This window comes from Euleptes europaea, chromosome 13 (genome assembly GCF_029931775.1).
Source record: "Euleptes europaea isolate rEulEur1 chromosome 13, rEulEur1.hap1, whole genome shotgun sequence".
Classification (NCBI taxonomy): Eukaryota; Metazoa; Chordata; class Lepidosauria; order Squamata; family Sphaerodactylidae; genus Euleptes; species Euleptes europaea.
In genome coordinates, this window is record NC_079324.1 from 17,190,622 (window position 1) to 17,206,672 (window position 16,051).

At 48.3% G+C, this 16,051-nt stretch overlaps 1 protein-coding gene across 1 annotated transcript in view; it reads left to right on the plus strand.

Moving 5' to 3' along the window:
• LOC130486531 (connector enhancer of kinase suppressor of ras 2-like) overlaps nucleotides 1–16,051 on the plus strand; it is a 513,126-nt gene that overhangs the window by 203,192 nt on the left and 293,883 nt on the right. Inside the window, exon 3 of the mRNA XM_056859816.1 lies at nucleotides 11,088–11,290. Coding sequence (XP_056715794.1) covers nucleotides 11,088–11,290 — 203 coding nt within the window. The remainder of the gene's footprint in view (nucleotides 1–11,087; nucleotides 11,291–16,051) is intronic.

The following is a 16,051-nucleotide window of genomic DNA, read 5'->3' on the forward strand; positions in this document are numbered from 1 at the left end:
GACCTACTTTCTACAACCCCTTGAGGTACTTGGTTGCAAGTCGCTCAGAATGTTTCTGATTCGCTGCTTTCGTAAAAGCCAAATAATATTTGTGGTGCTTTTCAACAAACCCAGGTATGAAGTGTGTGTGTTTGGGGTGAGGTGCACATCTCAAATGGCTGACTGCCTTTACGGTGCTATTTAAAACACACGCTTTAAATATCATGAACTTTAGATAATGATGAGTGAAGATGTTGGCTCTTCAGCCAGGAGTTTAGTTGTGTTTATTTCAATTCGTCAGTCAGCTCCAACTGTAATGCCCTTTCTTTTCCCTGGTATTTCTCTCAGCTGAACGAAATGTGTAACAGTCTTGAAATATCAAACTGTAAGGAAGCCAAATGGCAGGTTTGTGGGCGGGGGGGGGGGGGGGAGGACTGCTCCTTCAGACTCTTCCTGGCCTGACAGCACTTTGAGTACAGTTGACCGCAATTTGATGACAAAAATACAGACCACCAAGGCTTAGGAAAGACGCTTCTAGACAATCAGTTTTCCAAGCGTGCTTCTACAACATTGAGACATGAATGAACATATTCCATTGTCTGCTCTTATGGATTCTTAGCAGGGATGTGTGAAACCTTCCTCATTATTTCTGCATAGTTTTCTGCTTCACCCAAAGTTGCCTTTGCATGTTTGGGAGAGACCCACAAATGTAGATTTCTGTGGAAAGGGATGGATTCTTCAAAATAATTTCCTGCTGTTTTGTATCTTGGTTCATGGACTAGCACTACTGGTTATTCTTCCCCGTATCAAGGATGGTTCTGTAGTGCTTCCCTTTTCCAGAGAATGGCTGTGACTGAGCAGTGGAGCCTCCGCCTTGCACGTAGAAGGTCTCAGGTTCAAAACCTGAAAGCTGCAGTTGAAAGGTTCAGGTAGTAGATGATGTTGAAGAGATTGCCAGTCAGGATAGACAGTACCAGCCTTGATAGACCAATGGTCTGACTCCGTAAAAGGCAACTTCATAGAGCAACTGCTCTATGAGGAATGGTTAAAATGCTTAGGGCTGTTTAGCTTGGAAAGAAGGTGGTTAAGGGGAGACATGATAGAGGTCTATAAAATGATGCATGGGATGGAGGGAGTAGTATTATTTCTCATAATACTAGAATGCAGGGTCATCTGCTGAAACTGGAGGGTGAGAGATTTCAAAACAGGTAAAAGGAAGTATTTCTTCACATGACACATAGTTAAATTGTGGAACTCCCTGCCCCAGGATGTGGTCATGATGGCTGCCAATTTGGAAGACTTTAAGAGGGGATTGGACATGTTCTTGGAGGAGAGGAGTATTCATGGCTACTAGTAAAAATGGATACTAGTCATGATGCATACCTGTTCTCTCCAGGATCAGAGGAGCATGCCTATTATATTAGGAGCTGTGGAACACAGGCAGGATAATGCTGCTGCGGTCGTCTTATTTGTGGGCTTCCTAGAGGCACCTGGTTGGCCACTGTGTGAATAGACTGCTGGACTTGATGGGCCTTGGTCTGACCCAGCATGGCCTTTCTTATGTTCTTATGTTCATGTATTAATTTGGGCTAGTGGTGGCCCAGCCTAACTGGTGTTCACTGGGTGACTGGCTAGCTACTGCCTTAATTGTGCAGCTATTTGTAGGAAACATTTCTCCTTTCTTTGCAGTTCTGTGATCATTGTTCAGAAACCTTCTCCCTTTTTTGGGACACTTGCAAATTTTTTATAGGGAAATCAAGATCACAGAAATATTTGCTGGGTCTTTGGTTCTAATAAAGGTGCCTGTTGGCTGTTCCTGTGAATTAGTCTCTAATGGACCAGCACAACTGCCTCTTGTGAATTTATGTTTTCCCCCACACTTTATTTATTAAGTGCATTTTTATCACTCCCATCCTCCAAGGAACTTGGTGGCACACGTTGTTCTCCTCCCTCCTCCATTTTATCAGACTGGCCCATGGTCACCCAGTGAGCTTCTATGGCAGAGCAGGGATTCAAAACGGGGTCTCCAGATCCTAATCTGATACACTAACCCCTGTGCAACATGTTAATGTTTATGGGCAAATCTTGTAAGTCCCTGTTCATAGGCAAAAGCACAGTATCCAGTTGTCATGTAATAGGTTGGGGGACAACAGCCATGTTTCTGTCCCCCCTCTACACACGCACACATCTTTTGTTTTTAGTTAGCACCCGGCTTTCTCATTTCTTTTGTAGCAGTGTTTTGATAATACAGACGAGCACTTAAAGAAATTGTTTTCCCATGTTCTGCTCAAATATCCTGTGGCAGGCAAGAATAGTTTTGTCGGAAGAATAAATAACAATTCACTAATGAATACATTACAGTTTCCTTCCTCTTCTGTGAACCAGACACTCTCTCACCTTCTCTGTCCTCTTATATTTTTGACAATCGTCACCACTTGGGGAAAGACAAACAAAACTATCTCTCTCCAGCCACAAAGCCCTGGAGTCGCTTGGCCTGTCGCTTTGCAACGGTTTCTGACGGTGTCAGTCTCTGAAAAGCACAAACAAAGATGGAAAGGAACAATTCCATCCAAAACAAATTGGTGCGTGTTAAGTGAGACAAAGACCTTTGCCAATTCATGTGTTGGAATGGTTATTTCTTCAAGGAGATGGGGGGGGGGGAAACATGCTAGAATGCAATTGTATTATACTGAAATGGGAGGGATGTGGAATGGTATAGTATAGCCCGATCTTGTCAGATCTCAGAAGCTAAACTGGGTCGGTACTTGGAAGGGAGACCTCCAAGGAAGACTCTGCAGAGGAAGGCAATGGCAAACCACCTCAGCTTAATCGCTTTCCTTTCCTTTCTCCCTCAGAAGCTCCTTGATTCACAAATCTTGAGCAGCATAATCACTTGCCTTGAAAACCACACCAGGGGTTGCTATAAGTTGGCTGTGATTTGATGGCACTTTGCACACACAGTACTGAAATTTCACTTGGCACCTGATTCCACTTAGGACCTGATAGTAGCTCAGACTGCTGGATTCTGTACCAAATACAGTTTCTGAGTTGTCTTTAAGGGCAGCCCCGTGCACAGGGCATAGTCAAGGGTAACTATAGCATGGATCCGTATGGCCAGGTCAGCCAAGTCAAGGTTGGGGGCCATCTTCCAAGCTAAGTGGAGTTCATAGAACACCTTTTTTGCAGCTGCATCAACTCACTCCTCCAACAATAAAGCTGGATCCAGAATTACCATTGGGCTCTTAACTGAACCAGCAAGAGACAACTGGGCTCATCAAAAGTGGGGAGCTCCATATCCTTCAGGGTCTTGACCTTCCCCATCGACATTACCTCCTCTTGTCAGGGTTGAGTTTCAACTTGTTTACCCTCAGCCATTCAACTGCAGCAGTCAGGCATTGGTTCCAAGACTCTATAGCCGTGTTGGCGAACCTATGGCACGCGTGCCACTTCCGGCATGCGTAGCCCTCTCTGCCGGCACGCGTGGTTCCTCCAAGCCACTGGCCTTTCCGGCTCTGCCCCGCCCTGGATGGGGGAGGCTGTAGCCCAGGGGTGGGGAACCTCCAACATCATTGGCGGTGGCCCCCAGATTCTCCCACAGAAGCTGCTGCCATTGCCGCCGCTGGCGGGTGGGAGAGCGGGGAACAAAAGCCGAGCGCCCACACTTGGCATGGCCGGCAGCTTCTCCGGTGCCCTCTGGGCCTGTGCGGGCATAGGGGCATGGCTGGCCGGTGGGTGCGAAGGAGGCGCCCTCTGCCCCAAACCCCGCCCTCCTCAGGCGCCACCCCCAAAACCTCCCACTCATGGCGAAGAGGAACTTGGCAACCCTAGCCTCTCCCTCTGGGCCCCCTCTGGGGGTGGTATTCAGGTTAAATTGCCTCATTGGCACTCGGCAATAAATAAGTGGGTTTTTGGTTGCAGTTTGGGCACTCGGTCTCTAAAAGGTTCACCATCACTGCTCTATAGAGTCACCAGGTGATTTGGGTAAAGAAATGTAGAATTGGGTGTCATCAGCATATTGATGGGATCCTATTCCAAAACTACTAATGATTTCACTTTTTAACAGTATGGCAGTCTTGCTTGGGCCCTGTTCTATAATCTACATCATCTAATGCTTAATGTTGGCCTTGTCTGTACTACAGTTAGGAGACAAGTGCTGGGAGGGTTACAGTGTGTGTAGAGGGGAGGTAGGTGGAAAGGACAGATCTTTGCTACTTTCAATGTACTTGATCATACCGGAAGCTGAGATTTCTGCCTTGGTTTACAACTAGGGATGCCAGCCTTCAGATGGGACCTCAGGATCCCTTGGAATTACAGCTTGTCTCCAGACCCACAGATATAAGTTCCCCTGGAGAAAATTGATGTGTTGGAGGGTGGCCTCTATGTCATTGTGCCCACTGAGGTCCAGCTCCTCCCCAGGCTTTGCCCCCAAATCTCCAGGAGTTTCCCAACCAGGATCTGGCAAACCTACACACACACACACCGGCAACCCTGGGCTCTCCTCCTCCCCACCAACCTAGAAACTTGACTCCTTGGGGTCCTAATCCCAGTTGGACAGTTTTTGGTGGCATCTCCATAGCAACTCTAGCAACTCCATAGCAACTCTCCTCCCCAGGCTTCACCCCAAAATTTCCAGGAGTTTCCCAACCTGGAGATGGCAATCCTACCCTCCCACCCACCAGTGGTGCCTGTGGGGGGACACACCCAGCAACCCTGTTTACAACTCTTATACATGCTTTCTCTGAGCATTTTGATTCTTAAGATGTCAGAATGTTCTTCCTGGTAGGAGATGACTTGGTTTGTTTTTTTTCCATATTGCAGGTAATAAACAGAAATTTAAAAGCTATAACGTTCATGTTTAGATGTCTCTTTTTTAATAAAAAAGAAGTTTCACATTACTGTATAAAGAGTGACTTTTGAGCTGCTGAAAAACATGGTATTTTGTGTAAGTACATGCCCTTTTGTTGTGAATAATCCTACTCTCTTTTTAAATGGCAAAGAATGAAGATATGTGCACCTGGCCCATGAAACATAAATATGAAACAGTCGTTAAAGAGCAGGAGCATTTCCAAAAGAGATTTTTGAGATCGTAGGCTTTTCTCATTGTGGGGGTTATGCTGTATTCCTTCCCTGGGCTCTCTGCTGCAAGGAGAAAACAGCTGGTGGGCCTGATCAGCAAGCTCCATCGTGGCTGCCACTTACAGTTTATGTACTGTTGTCTGTGCCCACCAAGCCCACCCCATATATGGGTAGACTTGGAAGATAAATGAAGAAGAAGAAGAGTTGGTTTTTATACCCCTCTTTTTCTATACCTTTAAGGTCTCAAAGCGGCTTATAATCACATTCCATTCCCTTCCCCACAACAGGCACCTTGTGAAGTAGGTGGGGCTGAGAGAGTTTGGAGAGAACTGTGAGTGGCCCAAGGTCACCCAGCAGTAGGGTTGCCAGGGCCCTTTGCTCCACCGGCAGAAGCTTTGCAAGGGTATGGCTGGGGACGTGTGATATGCACGCACACCCTGCCCAATGCACATGCATGACCCACATGATGCGCTGATCCAGAAGCAACACAGACGCTCTAGCAATCTCCACTGAAACTCTATGGTTTTCGTCGAAATGCACGTGTCGCACATGTGCACATTGCACGCCTCCCCCTCTACCTAGCTCTTTTTTGCCCACCAACCCTCAGCTGGTCAGTGGGCAACCTGGCGGGTTGACGGGCTTTTGCCCACCCCCACCAGGCAATTGGTAAGCCTACCCAGCAGACTTCATGTGTAGGAGTGGGGAATCAAACCCGGTTCACCAGATTAGAGTCCGCTGTTCTTAATCACTGCACCACACTGGCAAATGCAAATATTGAAGGCTCTGCAGGGTGTTTGTTGGCAACTTGCTTCCAATTTCCTTGTGGTACCTTCTTCCTTGTAGAGAAAGGATGCTGAGTACCCTTTGGATGGTGGTATCCTTTGTGGGGAGAGAGAGTGAGGAGCCATTTCACTGTCTTTCCAACTTGGAAGTTGGGGGTGCTGATTTCTTAGGGCCATGTTGGCGAACCTATGGCACGCGTGCCACTTCCGGCACGCGTAGCCCTCTCTGCCGGCACGCGCGGTTCCTCCAAGCTGCTGGCCTTTCTGGCTCTGCCCCGGATGGGGGAGGCTGTAGCCGGGGGGGGAACCTCCGACATCATTGGCGGTGGCCCCCAAACTCTCCCACAGAAGCCGCCGCCATTGCCGCCGCTGGAGCGTGCGCGGCCGGCCAGGCGGGTGGGAGAGCGGGGAACATGGCCTGCGGCTTCTCCGACGCCCTCTGGGCCTGTGCGGACGGAGTGGCGTGGCTGGCCAGTGGGAGCAAAGGAGGTGCCCTCTGCCCCACCCTGCTCGCCTCTCACAAGCCTGCCGCCGCCGCGCCCCACAGCCGTATCCCCCCCTCGGGGCAGGCAGGCCAGGTGGGTGGGAGATCCCCTCTGGGCGGGGGGCTTAGGGGCCTGGGCAAGCCAGGCAGGCAGAGAGGGGCGCTGAGCTAGGCTAGGCTCCCTCCCTCCTTCCTTCCCTCCGCGCCAGACGGGCCTCCTTTCCACTGGAGCTCCACTCTGAAAGGGGTGGGTGGAGGTGGTGGCAGGGAGGCCCAGCTGGGCGGGGGATCCTCCTCCTCCTGCTGCTCGCCCCTGGCACGTGGGAGGCGGCGGGACCCAGCCCCGTCCATAGGCAAAGGGCGCAGCGGCAGGGCTGGTGGCTGGTGAGCCGCAGGGCGGGAAGTCAGGCGGAGTCTCTGGGGCGCCTCCCTCCCCCCCTCGCTGGCAGCGGGGCAGGATTTTTTCTTTTTTCTTTTTCCCTTCTTGTCCCCCTTCCCTTCTTCCCCCTTCGCAGCTGGTGCCTGATTGTGGAAGGCTTCTGGGCCCTTGTCCATTCCCCCCTTCTCTCCTTGCATGCCTTCCTGCGCGCCGCCCAGCTGGCTGGTGGGCCTGAGCCACACCGCCGCATTGTTGGCCTTCCTTGGGCTGCTCTGCCTCTCCTGCCCCCTCACCCTTCCTCTCCCAGCTCCTTCTCCCTCACCCAGGACCTGCCCCAGCCCTCCATGGGTGTGTAGGAGCGGGGCAGGACCCCGAGCCTCCGTGAGAAGGGAAGGGTCTCCCAGCGCCCCGTGCGCTGCGGGCTGTTCTGTGTGCGCGCCCCCCACTTCTCTGCTGGGGGAGGAGGCGGGGGCTGTGTGTGTGTGTGTGTGTGTGAGCAAGAGAGAGAGAGAGAGAGAGAAAAGGAAGGCTTTTCTGTCTCTGGCCATTCAAGCATGGGAGGTTTTGCCTTGGATTTGCCACTCTGTAGATGCACATTTTCCCCATCCAAATTCTCAAAACTCATCTGTAAGTCCCCATGCAGAGTTTTGAGAATCCGGATGGGGAAAATGTGCATCAGGAGAGTGGCAAATCCAAGGCAAAACCTCCCATGCATAAATGGCCTCTTTCTTTCTGTCTCCCTCTGTCCTTTTCTTTCCCTACTTTTCTTTCTCTCCCACGTTCCATTTCTTTCTCCCTTTCTCTCTCTTTTTCTTTCTTTCTTTCTCCCCTTCCTCCCTCCCTTCTTTCCTTCCTTCCTTCCTTCTTTCTTTCCCTCCAGTAGCTTCTCCGGCACCCTCTGGGTCTGTGCGGGCAGAGGGGCGTGCAGTCCTATTCCACCTTTGAAGTGCCCACAAGCCATCCTCCAAACACCTTTCCATTTGTCTTGATATGTAGAGAGAAAACACTAAGGAACTAGTTGCCAATCTCCAGGTACTAGCTGGAGATCTCCTGCTATTACAAGTGATCTCCAACCAATAGAGATCAGTTCCCCTGGAAAAAATTGCCACTTTTGCAATTGGACTCTATGGCACTGAAGTCCTTCCCCAAACCCCACCCTCCTCAGGCGCCACCCCAAAAACCTCCCACTCATGGCGAAGAGGAACTTGGCAACCCTAGCCTCTCCCTCTGGGCCCCCTCTGGGGGTGGTATTCAGGTTAAATTGTCGCATTGGCACTCGGTGATAAATAAGTGGGTTTTCGGTTGCAGTTTGGGCACTCAGTCTCTAAAAGGGTCGCCATCACTGTCTTAGGGAAATCCCACACAATTGTCCCAACCACAGGGTTGTGTCAAATGTTATCCCATCCAACAGCCAGTGTGGTGTAGTGGTAAAGGGTGTCAAACTAGTATCTGGGAGACCCGGGTTTGAATCCCCACTTGTGCCATAGAAGCTTGCTGGGCGACTTTGGGCCAGTCACACTCTCTCAGCCTAACCTACCTCCCAGGGTTGTTGTGTGGATAAAATGGAGGTCAAGAGATTGATGTAAGCCACTTTGTGCCCCCATTGGGGAGAAAGGCAGAGTATAAATGAAGTAAATAAATAAAATAAAATGTGGGGGCCACTTGCAGAAAAGTGGTTCCCACGGATGGTAAAACTTAAAGGGCATCGGAGAAATAATCAGATGTGGTCTGACATATGGGGCCAGGTCACATTGGTAGTCCCCTGGATTCAAATCTTTCTCCGTTAGAGTTGCCAATTCTGGGTTGGGAGATTTGGTTGGTGGAGCCTAGGAAGGGCAGCGTTGGGGGGTGTATAATGCCACAGAGTCCGACCTCCAAAGCAGCCCTTTTCTCCATGGGAACTGAGTCATCTGGAGATGAGCTGTCATTCAGGGAGATCGCCAGACTGGACCTGGAGGTTGGCAACCCTGTTCTCCACCTAGTTTCTAACTGATGCAGATTTTATTGTCATTACCCCCGCCTGGTTCCCTTTTGCCCATTCCACGTGTTTGGGCATATCTACAAGCTCTACATCTTGTTAAAACAACAGGTGAGACTGTGATGCTTGCCTCCTGGCAGCTGAGGCTGACAAAAGAGGCACATTTTATTTGGCACTTGGGAACTGACTGGCAGAGAGAGGGAACGCATTGGCTGATTTGAATTGCAGCAGCTCTAGAGGTGGTTTTGCTCTTTCGGTACCTGATAGTGATAATGGCCTTTCTTGATAGGAGGTTGGCATGCTCCCGGGGGGTGGGGTGGTGAATTATGGGCAAACATGGTGGCTTTGTCTTGTTAGCAAGGAAATGGAGAAAGGGGGACTCTGAGAAGCAAGCAGGATGAGCTGATGAAATAATAGATCATAGAATCATAGAATTGGAAGGGACCACCAGGGTCATCTAGTCCAACCTCCTGCACAATGGGAGGCCAAGTGTGGTTTGTGATGACAGAGAGCACAATGAGGCCTTTGTGTGTTGCTGTCATGGCTGCTTCTGCCTCCCCCTGCTGCCCCATCTACATCACTCGATTGACTAGTTTATTTAAGAGGCTTCTGTGCCACCTCATCTGAGTCCTGCTTGAGGTGGCTTACAATTAAAATAATGAGTCGACAATATCAAAGCATCGAGCCATTAAAAACCAGCCCAGGGGCATAACCAGCATAAAAGTATCCATAAAACAGACCAGAAGCAGACCATTTTTTAAAAGTGTATAGATAAAAAACCCTGATTAAAAGCCTGGGTAAAAAGATAACGTTTCAGCTTAGCACCGAAGTGACAGTAAGGTAGGTACCAGGTGAGCTTTAAGGGGGAAAGTGTTCTAAAGGCAAGGTGCCACCACAGTAAATGCCCTGTCTCTAGTGGCAACTTGGCTCACTTTTGAAGGCAGGGGTACAGAGAGCAGGGCTTAGGGGCAGATTTTACCTGGTGGGCTGGACGGTACAGGAGGACAAACACTTTCATGTGCCCTGATCAGAAATGGTTATAGGGATGATAACCTGATTGTCAGGGCATTACTAACTAGTCCATGGCTATTGACTCTGGGCTCCCCCTCCTCCTGGAAGGGGATCAGGTGATTGATTTCTAACTCTGCATACATGGAGAAAATAACCCCCTGCCCTTGCTTTACAGCTCTGGATCCTTTCCAAGGATCAGCCTCCTCCTGTCTTATTTCTCCCTGTCTCATTGCCAAAGAAATCCATCATGGCTGTAGAGACCATGAGTCAGAATTATTACTGTATTAAGCTTTACTGGGGAAACCTAAATTGGCTCATATTCTGATATGATATTGGACATCCCTCTCTAGGGTGCATACACAGCTGTGCTACATCAAGACACTGTGAGGCAGCTTGTATTGGAGGATTACAGAAGCAGCAGATAAAGCATTGTCCAAATTTTGTGATGTCCGCATTCATCTTGAAGCACACTATTCATGTCTCATATGCTCTCAGAGCTAGAGGGAATAACAAATAGTAATTGCCCTTAGTAAGTTGAGAGGAGATGGGGGAGCTTGGGTTTGGGGGCTGATATAAAAATACTGGAGTAGCAATTTTTGGAACTTGTAAAAATAATATGTATAGGAAAAATGTTGGAGTTAAGGCTGTTGGGATTCATGTAACATTGTTGGGATTAATATAACATTATATATATTGGGATTTATACACACACACACACACACACACGTGATGGAGAGACAAGGACAGTTGTCCTTGGCTGCTTGAACATGGAGGTGTTAAGATAAAGTCTGTTGACTGGGGAGGACAGAAGTTGTCCTGGAGTTGTCTGGGATGGAAAGGAGAATAGCCCAGAGAACAGATCATCTTTTGGCTGAGTGGAAAACTGGCGTGAACAAGTATCACTACAACGTAGCTAGCAGGACCACAGATAACCCCCAAGACAGGCCACTTACTCCAACATCTTATATCTTGGTGGAGGCCCTAATACCCAATCCTTCGCTCTATTTTAGCTACCTCAGGCTATGCAGATTGGATTTATGTAGAATCTTGTGGGACACAAGGAGATGCTCCACAGAGAAGTCAATCTATCTGTTATGGTGGTCTGGGCTGCTGATCTCTGGGTCTGGGTCCAATACTGGCATTCTCCTTCCTGAACTGGTCTGCAGATGCCCAATGGCCCCATCAAGGCTCTAGTTTGGTCGTCCAAATTGGTAGTTGGATCTGTGCTGGGGGCAAGACATGATCCCTGCCTCATAGTCAACAACCAGTTTTTCTGATGCTTTGCCACCATGGCATTGTTAAGGTGCCAAGCACTGGGCAGAGAGAAATGGTTTTAAATGTTTGTAGTCATTTGGTTTCCTGCTTGAAAGCTGTACCAGACTTCTTGTTTGCTTTCAGAATTATGGATTGGAGACGGAGAACCTGCGAACGCTCTCTCACAAGTTGAACGCCTCGGCCAAAAACCTTCAGAACTTCATAACGGGTAGAAGGAGGAGCGGCCATTACGATGGCAGGGCCTCCCGAAGACTGCCAAATGATTTTCTTACCTCTGTGGTTGACCTGATTGGTGCTGCCAAGAACTTGCTTGCCTGGCTGGACAGGTAATGTAGTTTTCGACATTTTTAAGATATTAAATTCCCCTCCTCCCACAACATTCAATTGTTGTAAAATTCAAGGGTTGTAAATTTGTCCTCATTTGAGGAGACAGTGAACCAGGTGTCCTTTAGGAGCTGGTTGCAAAATTTGGAGTAGTTTTGCCTCTATCAAACAATGTTTGAAATTAGGGTGGTGTCAAATATTTACCTGTTTCAATTTTGGGGTTGAAACTAGCAATTTGAGTGGGGTGGCGGAAGCTAAGACCATGCAGACAATTTTGATCTTTGTCGTGTCTTCTTTGATACCATCATTTTCGTAGCTGCTGTTTCCTTCTCTGCCACTTTTTCTGATCTACCTGTCATGGCTTCTTTCATTCTGTATTAGTCACATGGGCACCTTCACCCAAAGAAGGACCATGTCAAGAATGGAATCTTGTCCTAAAGCTATGTGTGACATGATGGTAATTCTGGCTGCCAGCAAATAAAAGCACAACAAATTAGATTTGTGCTTGGTAACATGGCTGAATGAGGGCAATTGAGTGAGGGCAGGTGAAGGCAATTAATTCTCCCCAAAGAACGCTAAAAGGGAAAGCTTTATCTTTTGCGTCGCCAACAAAAAATGCTTCCCAAAATCAGGGAAGTAATGTTGGTTCCACTCTACTTGAGATGAATTCAGACCTACCTGAAGTGAACAAATTTGCATGTCACAGAAAGGTGACTCTGGGGTAATGGTCTTATCTGTTCTTCAGCAATGCTGATAAGGAGTAATTGAGCACAGAAGCCGAATGGTCATTTATCAATTTGGGGGAAAGCAAGTTTTTTTTTGCTTGGCCAGGGTGGACATAAATTTTAGGCTGGGTTCTTATTTCCTGACTCTGGGGGTTACCACACTTTGTATTCCCAGCAATGTATTAAGAGTTTGAAAATGTTGTAAAAAACATCGCTTTAAAAGGGTTTTGGATACCACGGCTTATAAATGGTTGGAAGACGTCTTCACAACTAAAGGGGCCAAACAAAGTGCCAACAGTATTTTTTATAACGTTTTCAAACTCTTAATACATCGCTGGGAATACATAGAAAGTGCGAACAGTATTTTTCATAACATTTTCAAACTCTTAATACATCGCTGGGAATACAAGTGCGGTAACCCCCTCTGTCTCTTACCACCATAAAGGCTTTTGTGAGCTTAAAGAGTTTTACAAGCTTAAGTGCTGTTTAGGCCTGTACTGAGGATGAGTCTCCAAGGGCTCTGGCATAGATCTTTGCCAGCCGTGCTCATTGAGATTCTGAATCCAACTGTGGCTGTAAGTGAGTAATGCTGATTTGATCTCTGCTGTGTTAAAAAGACCTTGCAAGTAAAGAAAGCAGACTAGTCTATCAGAGCCAGGGGCTGTGGCTCAGCGATAGACCATAATTTAGTGGGGAGAAGGTCTTAGCCTCAGTCTGCAGCATTTCCCCTTGAAAGGATCGGGTAGCAGACAATAGGACCCAGATCTGAAACACTGGAAGGCTTCTGTCACTCTGAGTTAGGGCTGCCAACCGCCGGGTGGTGGCTGGAGATCTCCTGGGATTACAACTGGTCTCCCGGTGACAGAGATCAGTTCACCTGGAGAAAACGGCCACTTTGGAAGGTGGACTCTATGGCATTATACCCCACAGAGGTCCCTCCTCTCCCAAACCCCGCCCTCCCCAGGCTCCACCCCCCCAATTTTCCAGGTATTTCCCAAACTCAGGCTGGCAACCCTACTCAGAGTAGATGAGACTGACTTTGACAAACCACTGGTCTGACTTGGGATAAGCTTTATGTGTTCATGGGAGAGAAGTTAAGACTAGCTAGTTCTCTGCTGTACTTTTGTTTACTGACAATATTTCTTATCCTGCCTCTCAGTGGTGTTCTCATGGCAGATCACAAATAATTCCTTAAAATAAAACTGTAAAAATCCCTTGGCAATAGAGAGATGGGTACTGTTATGAATATCCTATACCAGTTTGCTACTTGCATGGAAGTGTTCTTTTGTTCTTTCTTTGGAACAGTTCAAAAACATGATTCTCTCCCTTGTAGTCTGAACTGGTTCACCTCATTTGACCATCTCAGATTTCCTTTCCCTGCTATGGGTGTAGGGTTGCCAGCCTCCAGGTACTCGCTATTACAACAGATCTCTAGCTGATAGAGGTCAGTTCCCCTGGAGAAAACGGCCGCTTTGGCAATTGGACTCTATAGCATTGAAGTCCCTCCCCTCCCCAAACCCTGCCCTCCTCAGGCTCCCCCTGGTAACCCTGTGTGGGTGTAGACCAAGCCTGAGCATCTGGCAGGAGTCCGTGTGTGCCGCCGTGGTATTGGTCCTTTCATGGAACTACAATCTCTGCAGTTCCCTGCATGTAAACAGAAACGGATCTAGACCAAATTTCCCATCAGTGGATTGGAAATTTTCCCATATAACCTCTCCCACTGCAGCTCACGAATCTCCTTGAAATGCTGCTCTTGGGGACTAGGGGAAAGACACAAGGGGGTCTTCAGCAAGAAGAGGCATTGGCAGCGATTGCAAGTTGGGAGCCAGTGTGGCATAATGGCTACAGTGTTGGACTCGGATCCTGGGAGATCCGTCAGGCTGCCAACCTCCAGGTGGTGGCTGGAGATCTCCTGCTATTACAGCTGAGCTCCAGGTGGCAGAGATCTTGTTCTCTGGAGAAAATGGCCAATTGTAGTCCCTCCCCTCTCCAATCCCCACCCTCCTCAGGCCCCACCCCCAAAATCTCCAGGTATTTCTCATCCCGGAGCTGGCAACCTTAGAGATCCGGGATTGAATCCTCATTTCTGCTATGGAAGCTCACTTGGTGACCTTGGGCTCGTCACATACTCTCGGCCTGACCCACCTCACAGGGTTGTTGTTGTGAAGAAATGGAGAGGAGAATGATATTGTAAGCTGCTGTGAGTCCCACCTGGGGAGAAAAGCAGGATGTAAATAAATAAATGCAAAAAGCATGCAGATTTGTCTGGATCCAACCTTTAAAGTTTTGAGTCCAAGGGCCTGATGAATAGACAAGATGATGAAAGGTCAGTGGCTTCCCACGGTTTTAAATATGGAAATGGCAGCCTGACTGAGGCTTTGTGTATGAGCAGGAATGAAGGTTTAGCTCTTCCCTTCTGTGTAGTTTTGCCAATCAAAGCTTAACTCCTTAACACTCACACGGTTAGCCTTGGAAAGGGAAACAAGATGAGCAAAAACATGTGCTTGACTCTTTACATTTCCAGGGCTAACAGCAGAATTGCAGATGGAGAAGGGCTAACCCCCTTACTCCTCCCCACATGACTGATCCATACTGAAGGCCTAATCACATATTACAAAGCCCCCATGACCCTCACATGTCTGCTGCAAGTCCTGTTGAGAGGGGGGTCTCAAGCGCTCCCTCCATGCTGACTTGAAATGGCCCTGGGGAACAACCGTTTGCCCCATTAAGGAAACTTGCATGTATTGACGGGCTACGTATTAGATTCCCTACAGGGAAAACGGCAGCTCCTGGGCCATTTCAGGTCAGGAAAATGGCGTGAGGGAAAGATGTGGCCCCCCTTTCTCCACACACTGCAGTCCTGATCCAAATTGGGCTAATGTGTGCCTGTGCATTAAGTTTTGAGCATGGAACTCCCAGAGCATGTCTGTCGCCAGGACCTATAAGGGTCACAAGGGCCACTTATGCATGGCTGTTTCCTTGCAGTCACCCTGCTGACTTCTTGGGGGCTTTGCTTTGATTAGGTATGCATTTTCTGACCACCACAGGTTGCCTTGCTCTCTCTGCGCATTTCCCCTGCATTTTCCAGATGCTGGTTAAATACAAAGCCAGAAAACACTGGCAAAATGCACGGAAACATGGGAGGAGAATGAGGCGACCTCTGACGGTCGAAAAACGCATGCATAGTCAAAGCAAAGCCCCCAAGAAGTCAGCGGGGTAACTGTGAGGAAACAGCCATGCATAAAAAGTCCTATGAGGAAAGGCTGAAGGAGCTGGGTATGTTTAGCCTGAAGAGGAGAAGACTGAGAGGGGATATGATAACCATCTTAAAGTACTCATATAGAGGATGGTGCTGAGTTGTTTTCAGTTGCCCCAGAAGGTCGGACCAGAACCAGTGGGTTGAAATTAAATCAAAAGAGTCTCTGTCTAGACATTAGGAAGAATTTTCTAACAGTTAAAGTGGTTCCTCAGTGGAACAGGCTTCCTCGGGAGGTGGTAAGCGTTCTTTCCCTAGAGGCCATCTGTCAGCAATGCTGATTCTATGATCTTAGGCAGATGAAGAGAGGGAGGGCATCTTGGCCATCTTCTGGGCATGGAGTAGGGGTCACTGGGGGTGTGGGGAAGGGAGGTAGTTGTGAATTTCCTGCATTGTGCAGGGGGTTGGACTAGATGACCCTTGTGGTCCCTTCCAACTCTATGATTCTATGAAATGGCCAAGGACTTTGTCAAGTGTGATTAATCCCTTCATTCACCACATGGCTGCTGTTTCCATGTAAAAGATGCTCAGAAGATTTGTTTTCCTGTCTCCCTTGATTGTACCTAAGTAAGGTCCTAAAACCTACTTAGACTTATCTTCTGCCTAGAGCTTTGTGCTTAGTACCAGTGCAGCTATTAATGTTGCGGGAGAGAAGGTTAATGAAGCCAATTGACTGAGTTTTCTAGAAAAACCTTTGTTTTCCTTTTGGGCTATGAACAGTTGGGAATATAACCATCAATACTACATAAAGTTTAAAAAAATCGGTATGTACACATTCATTG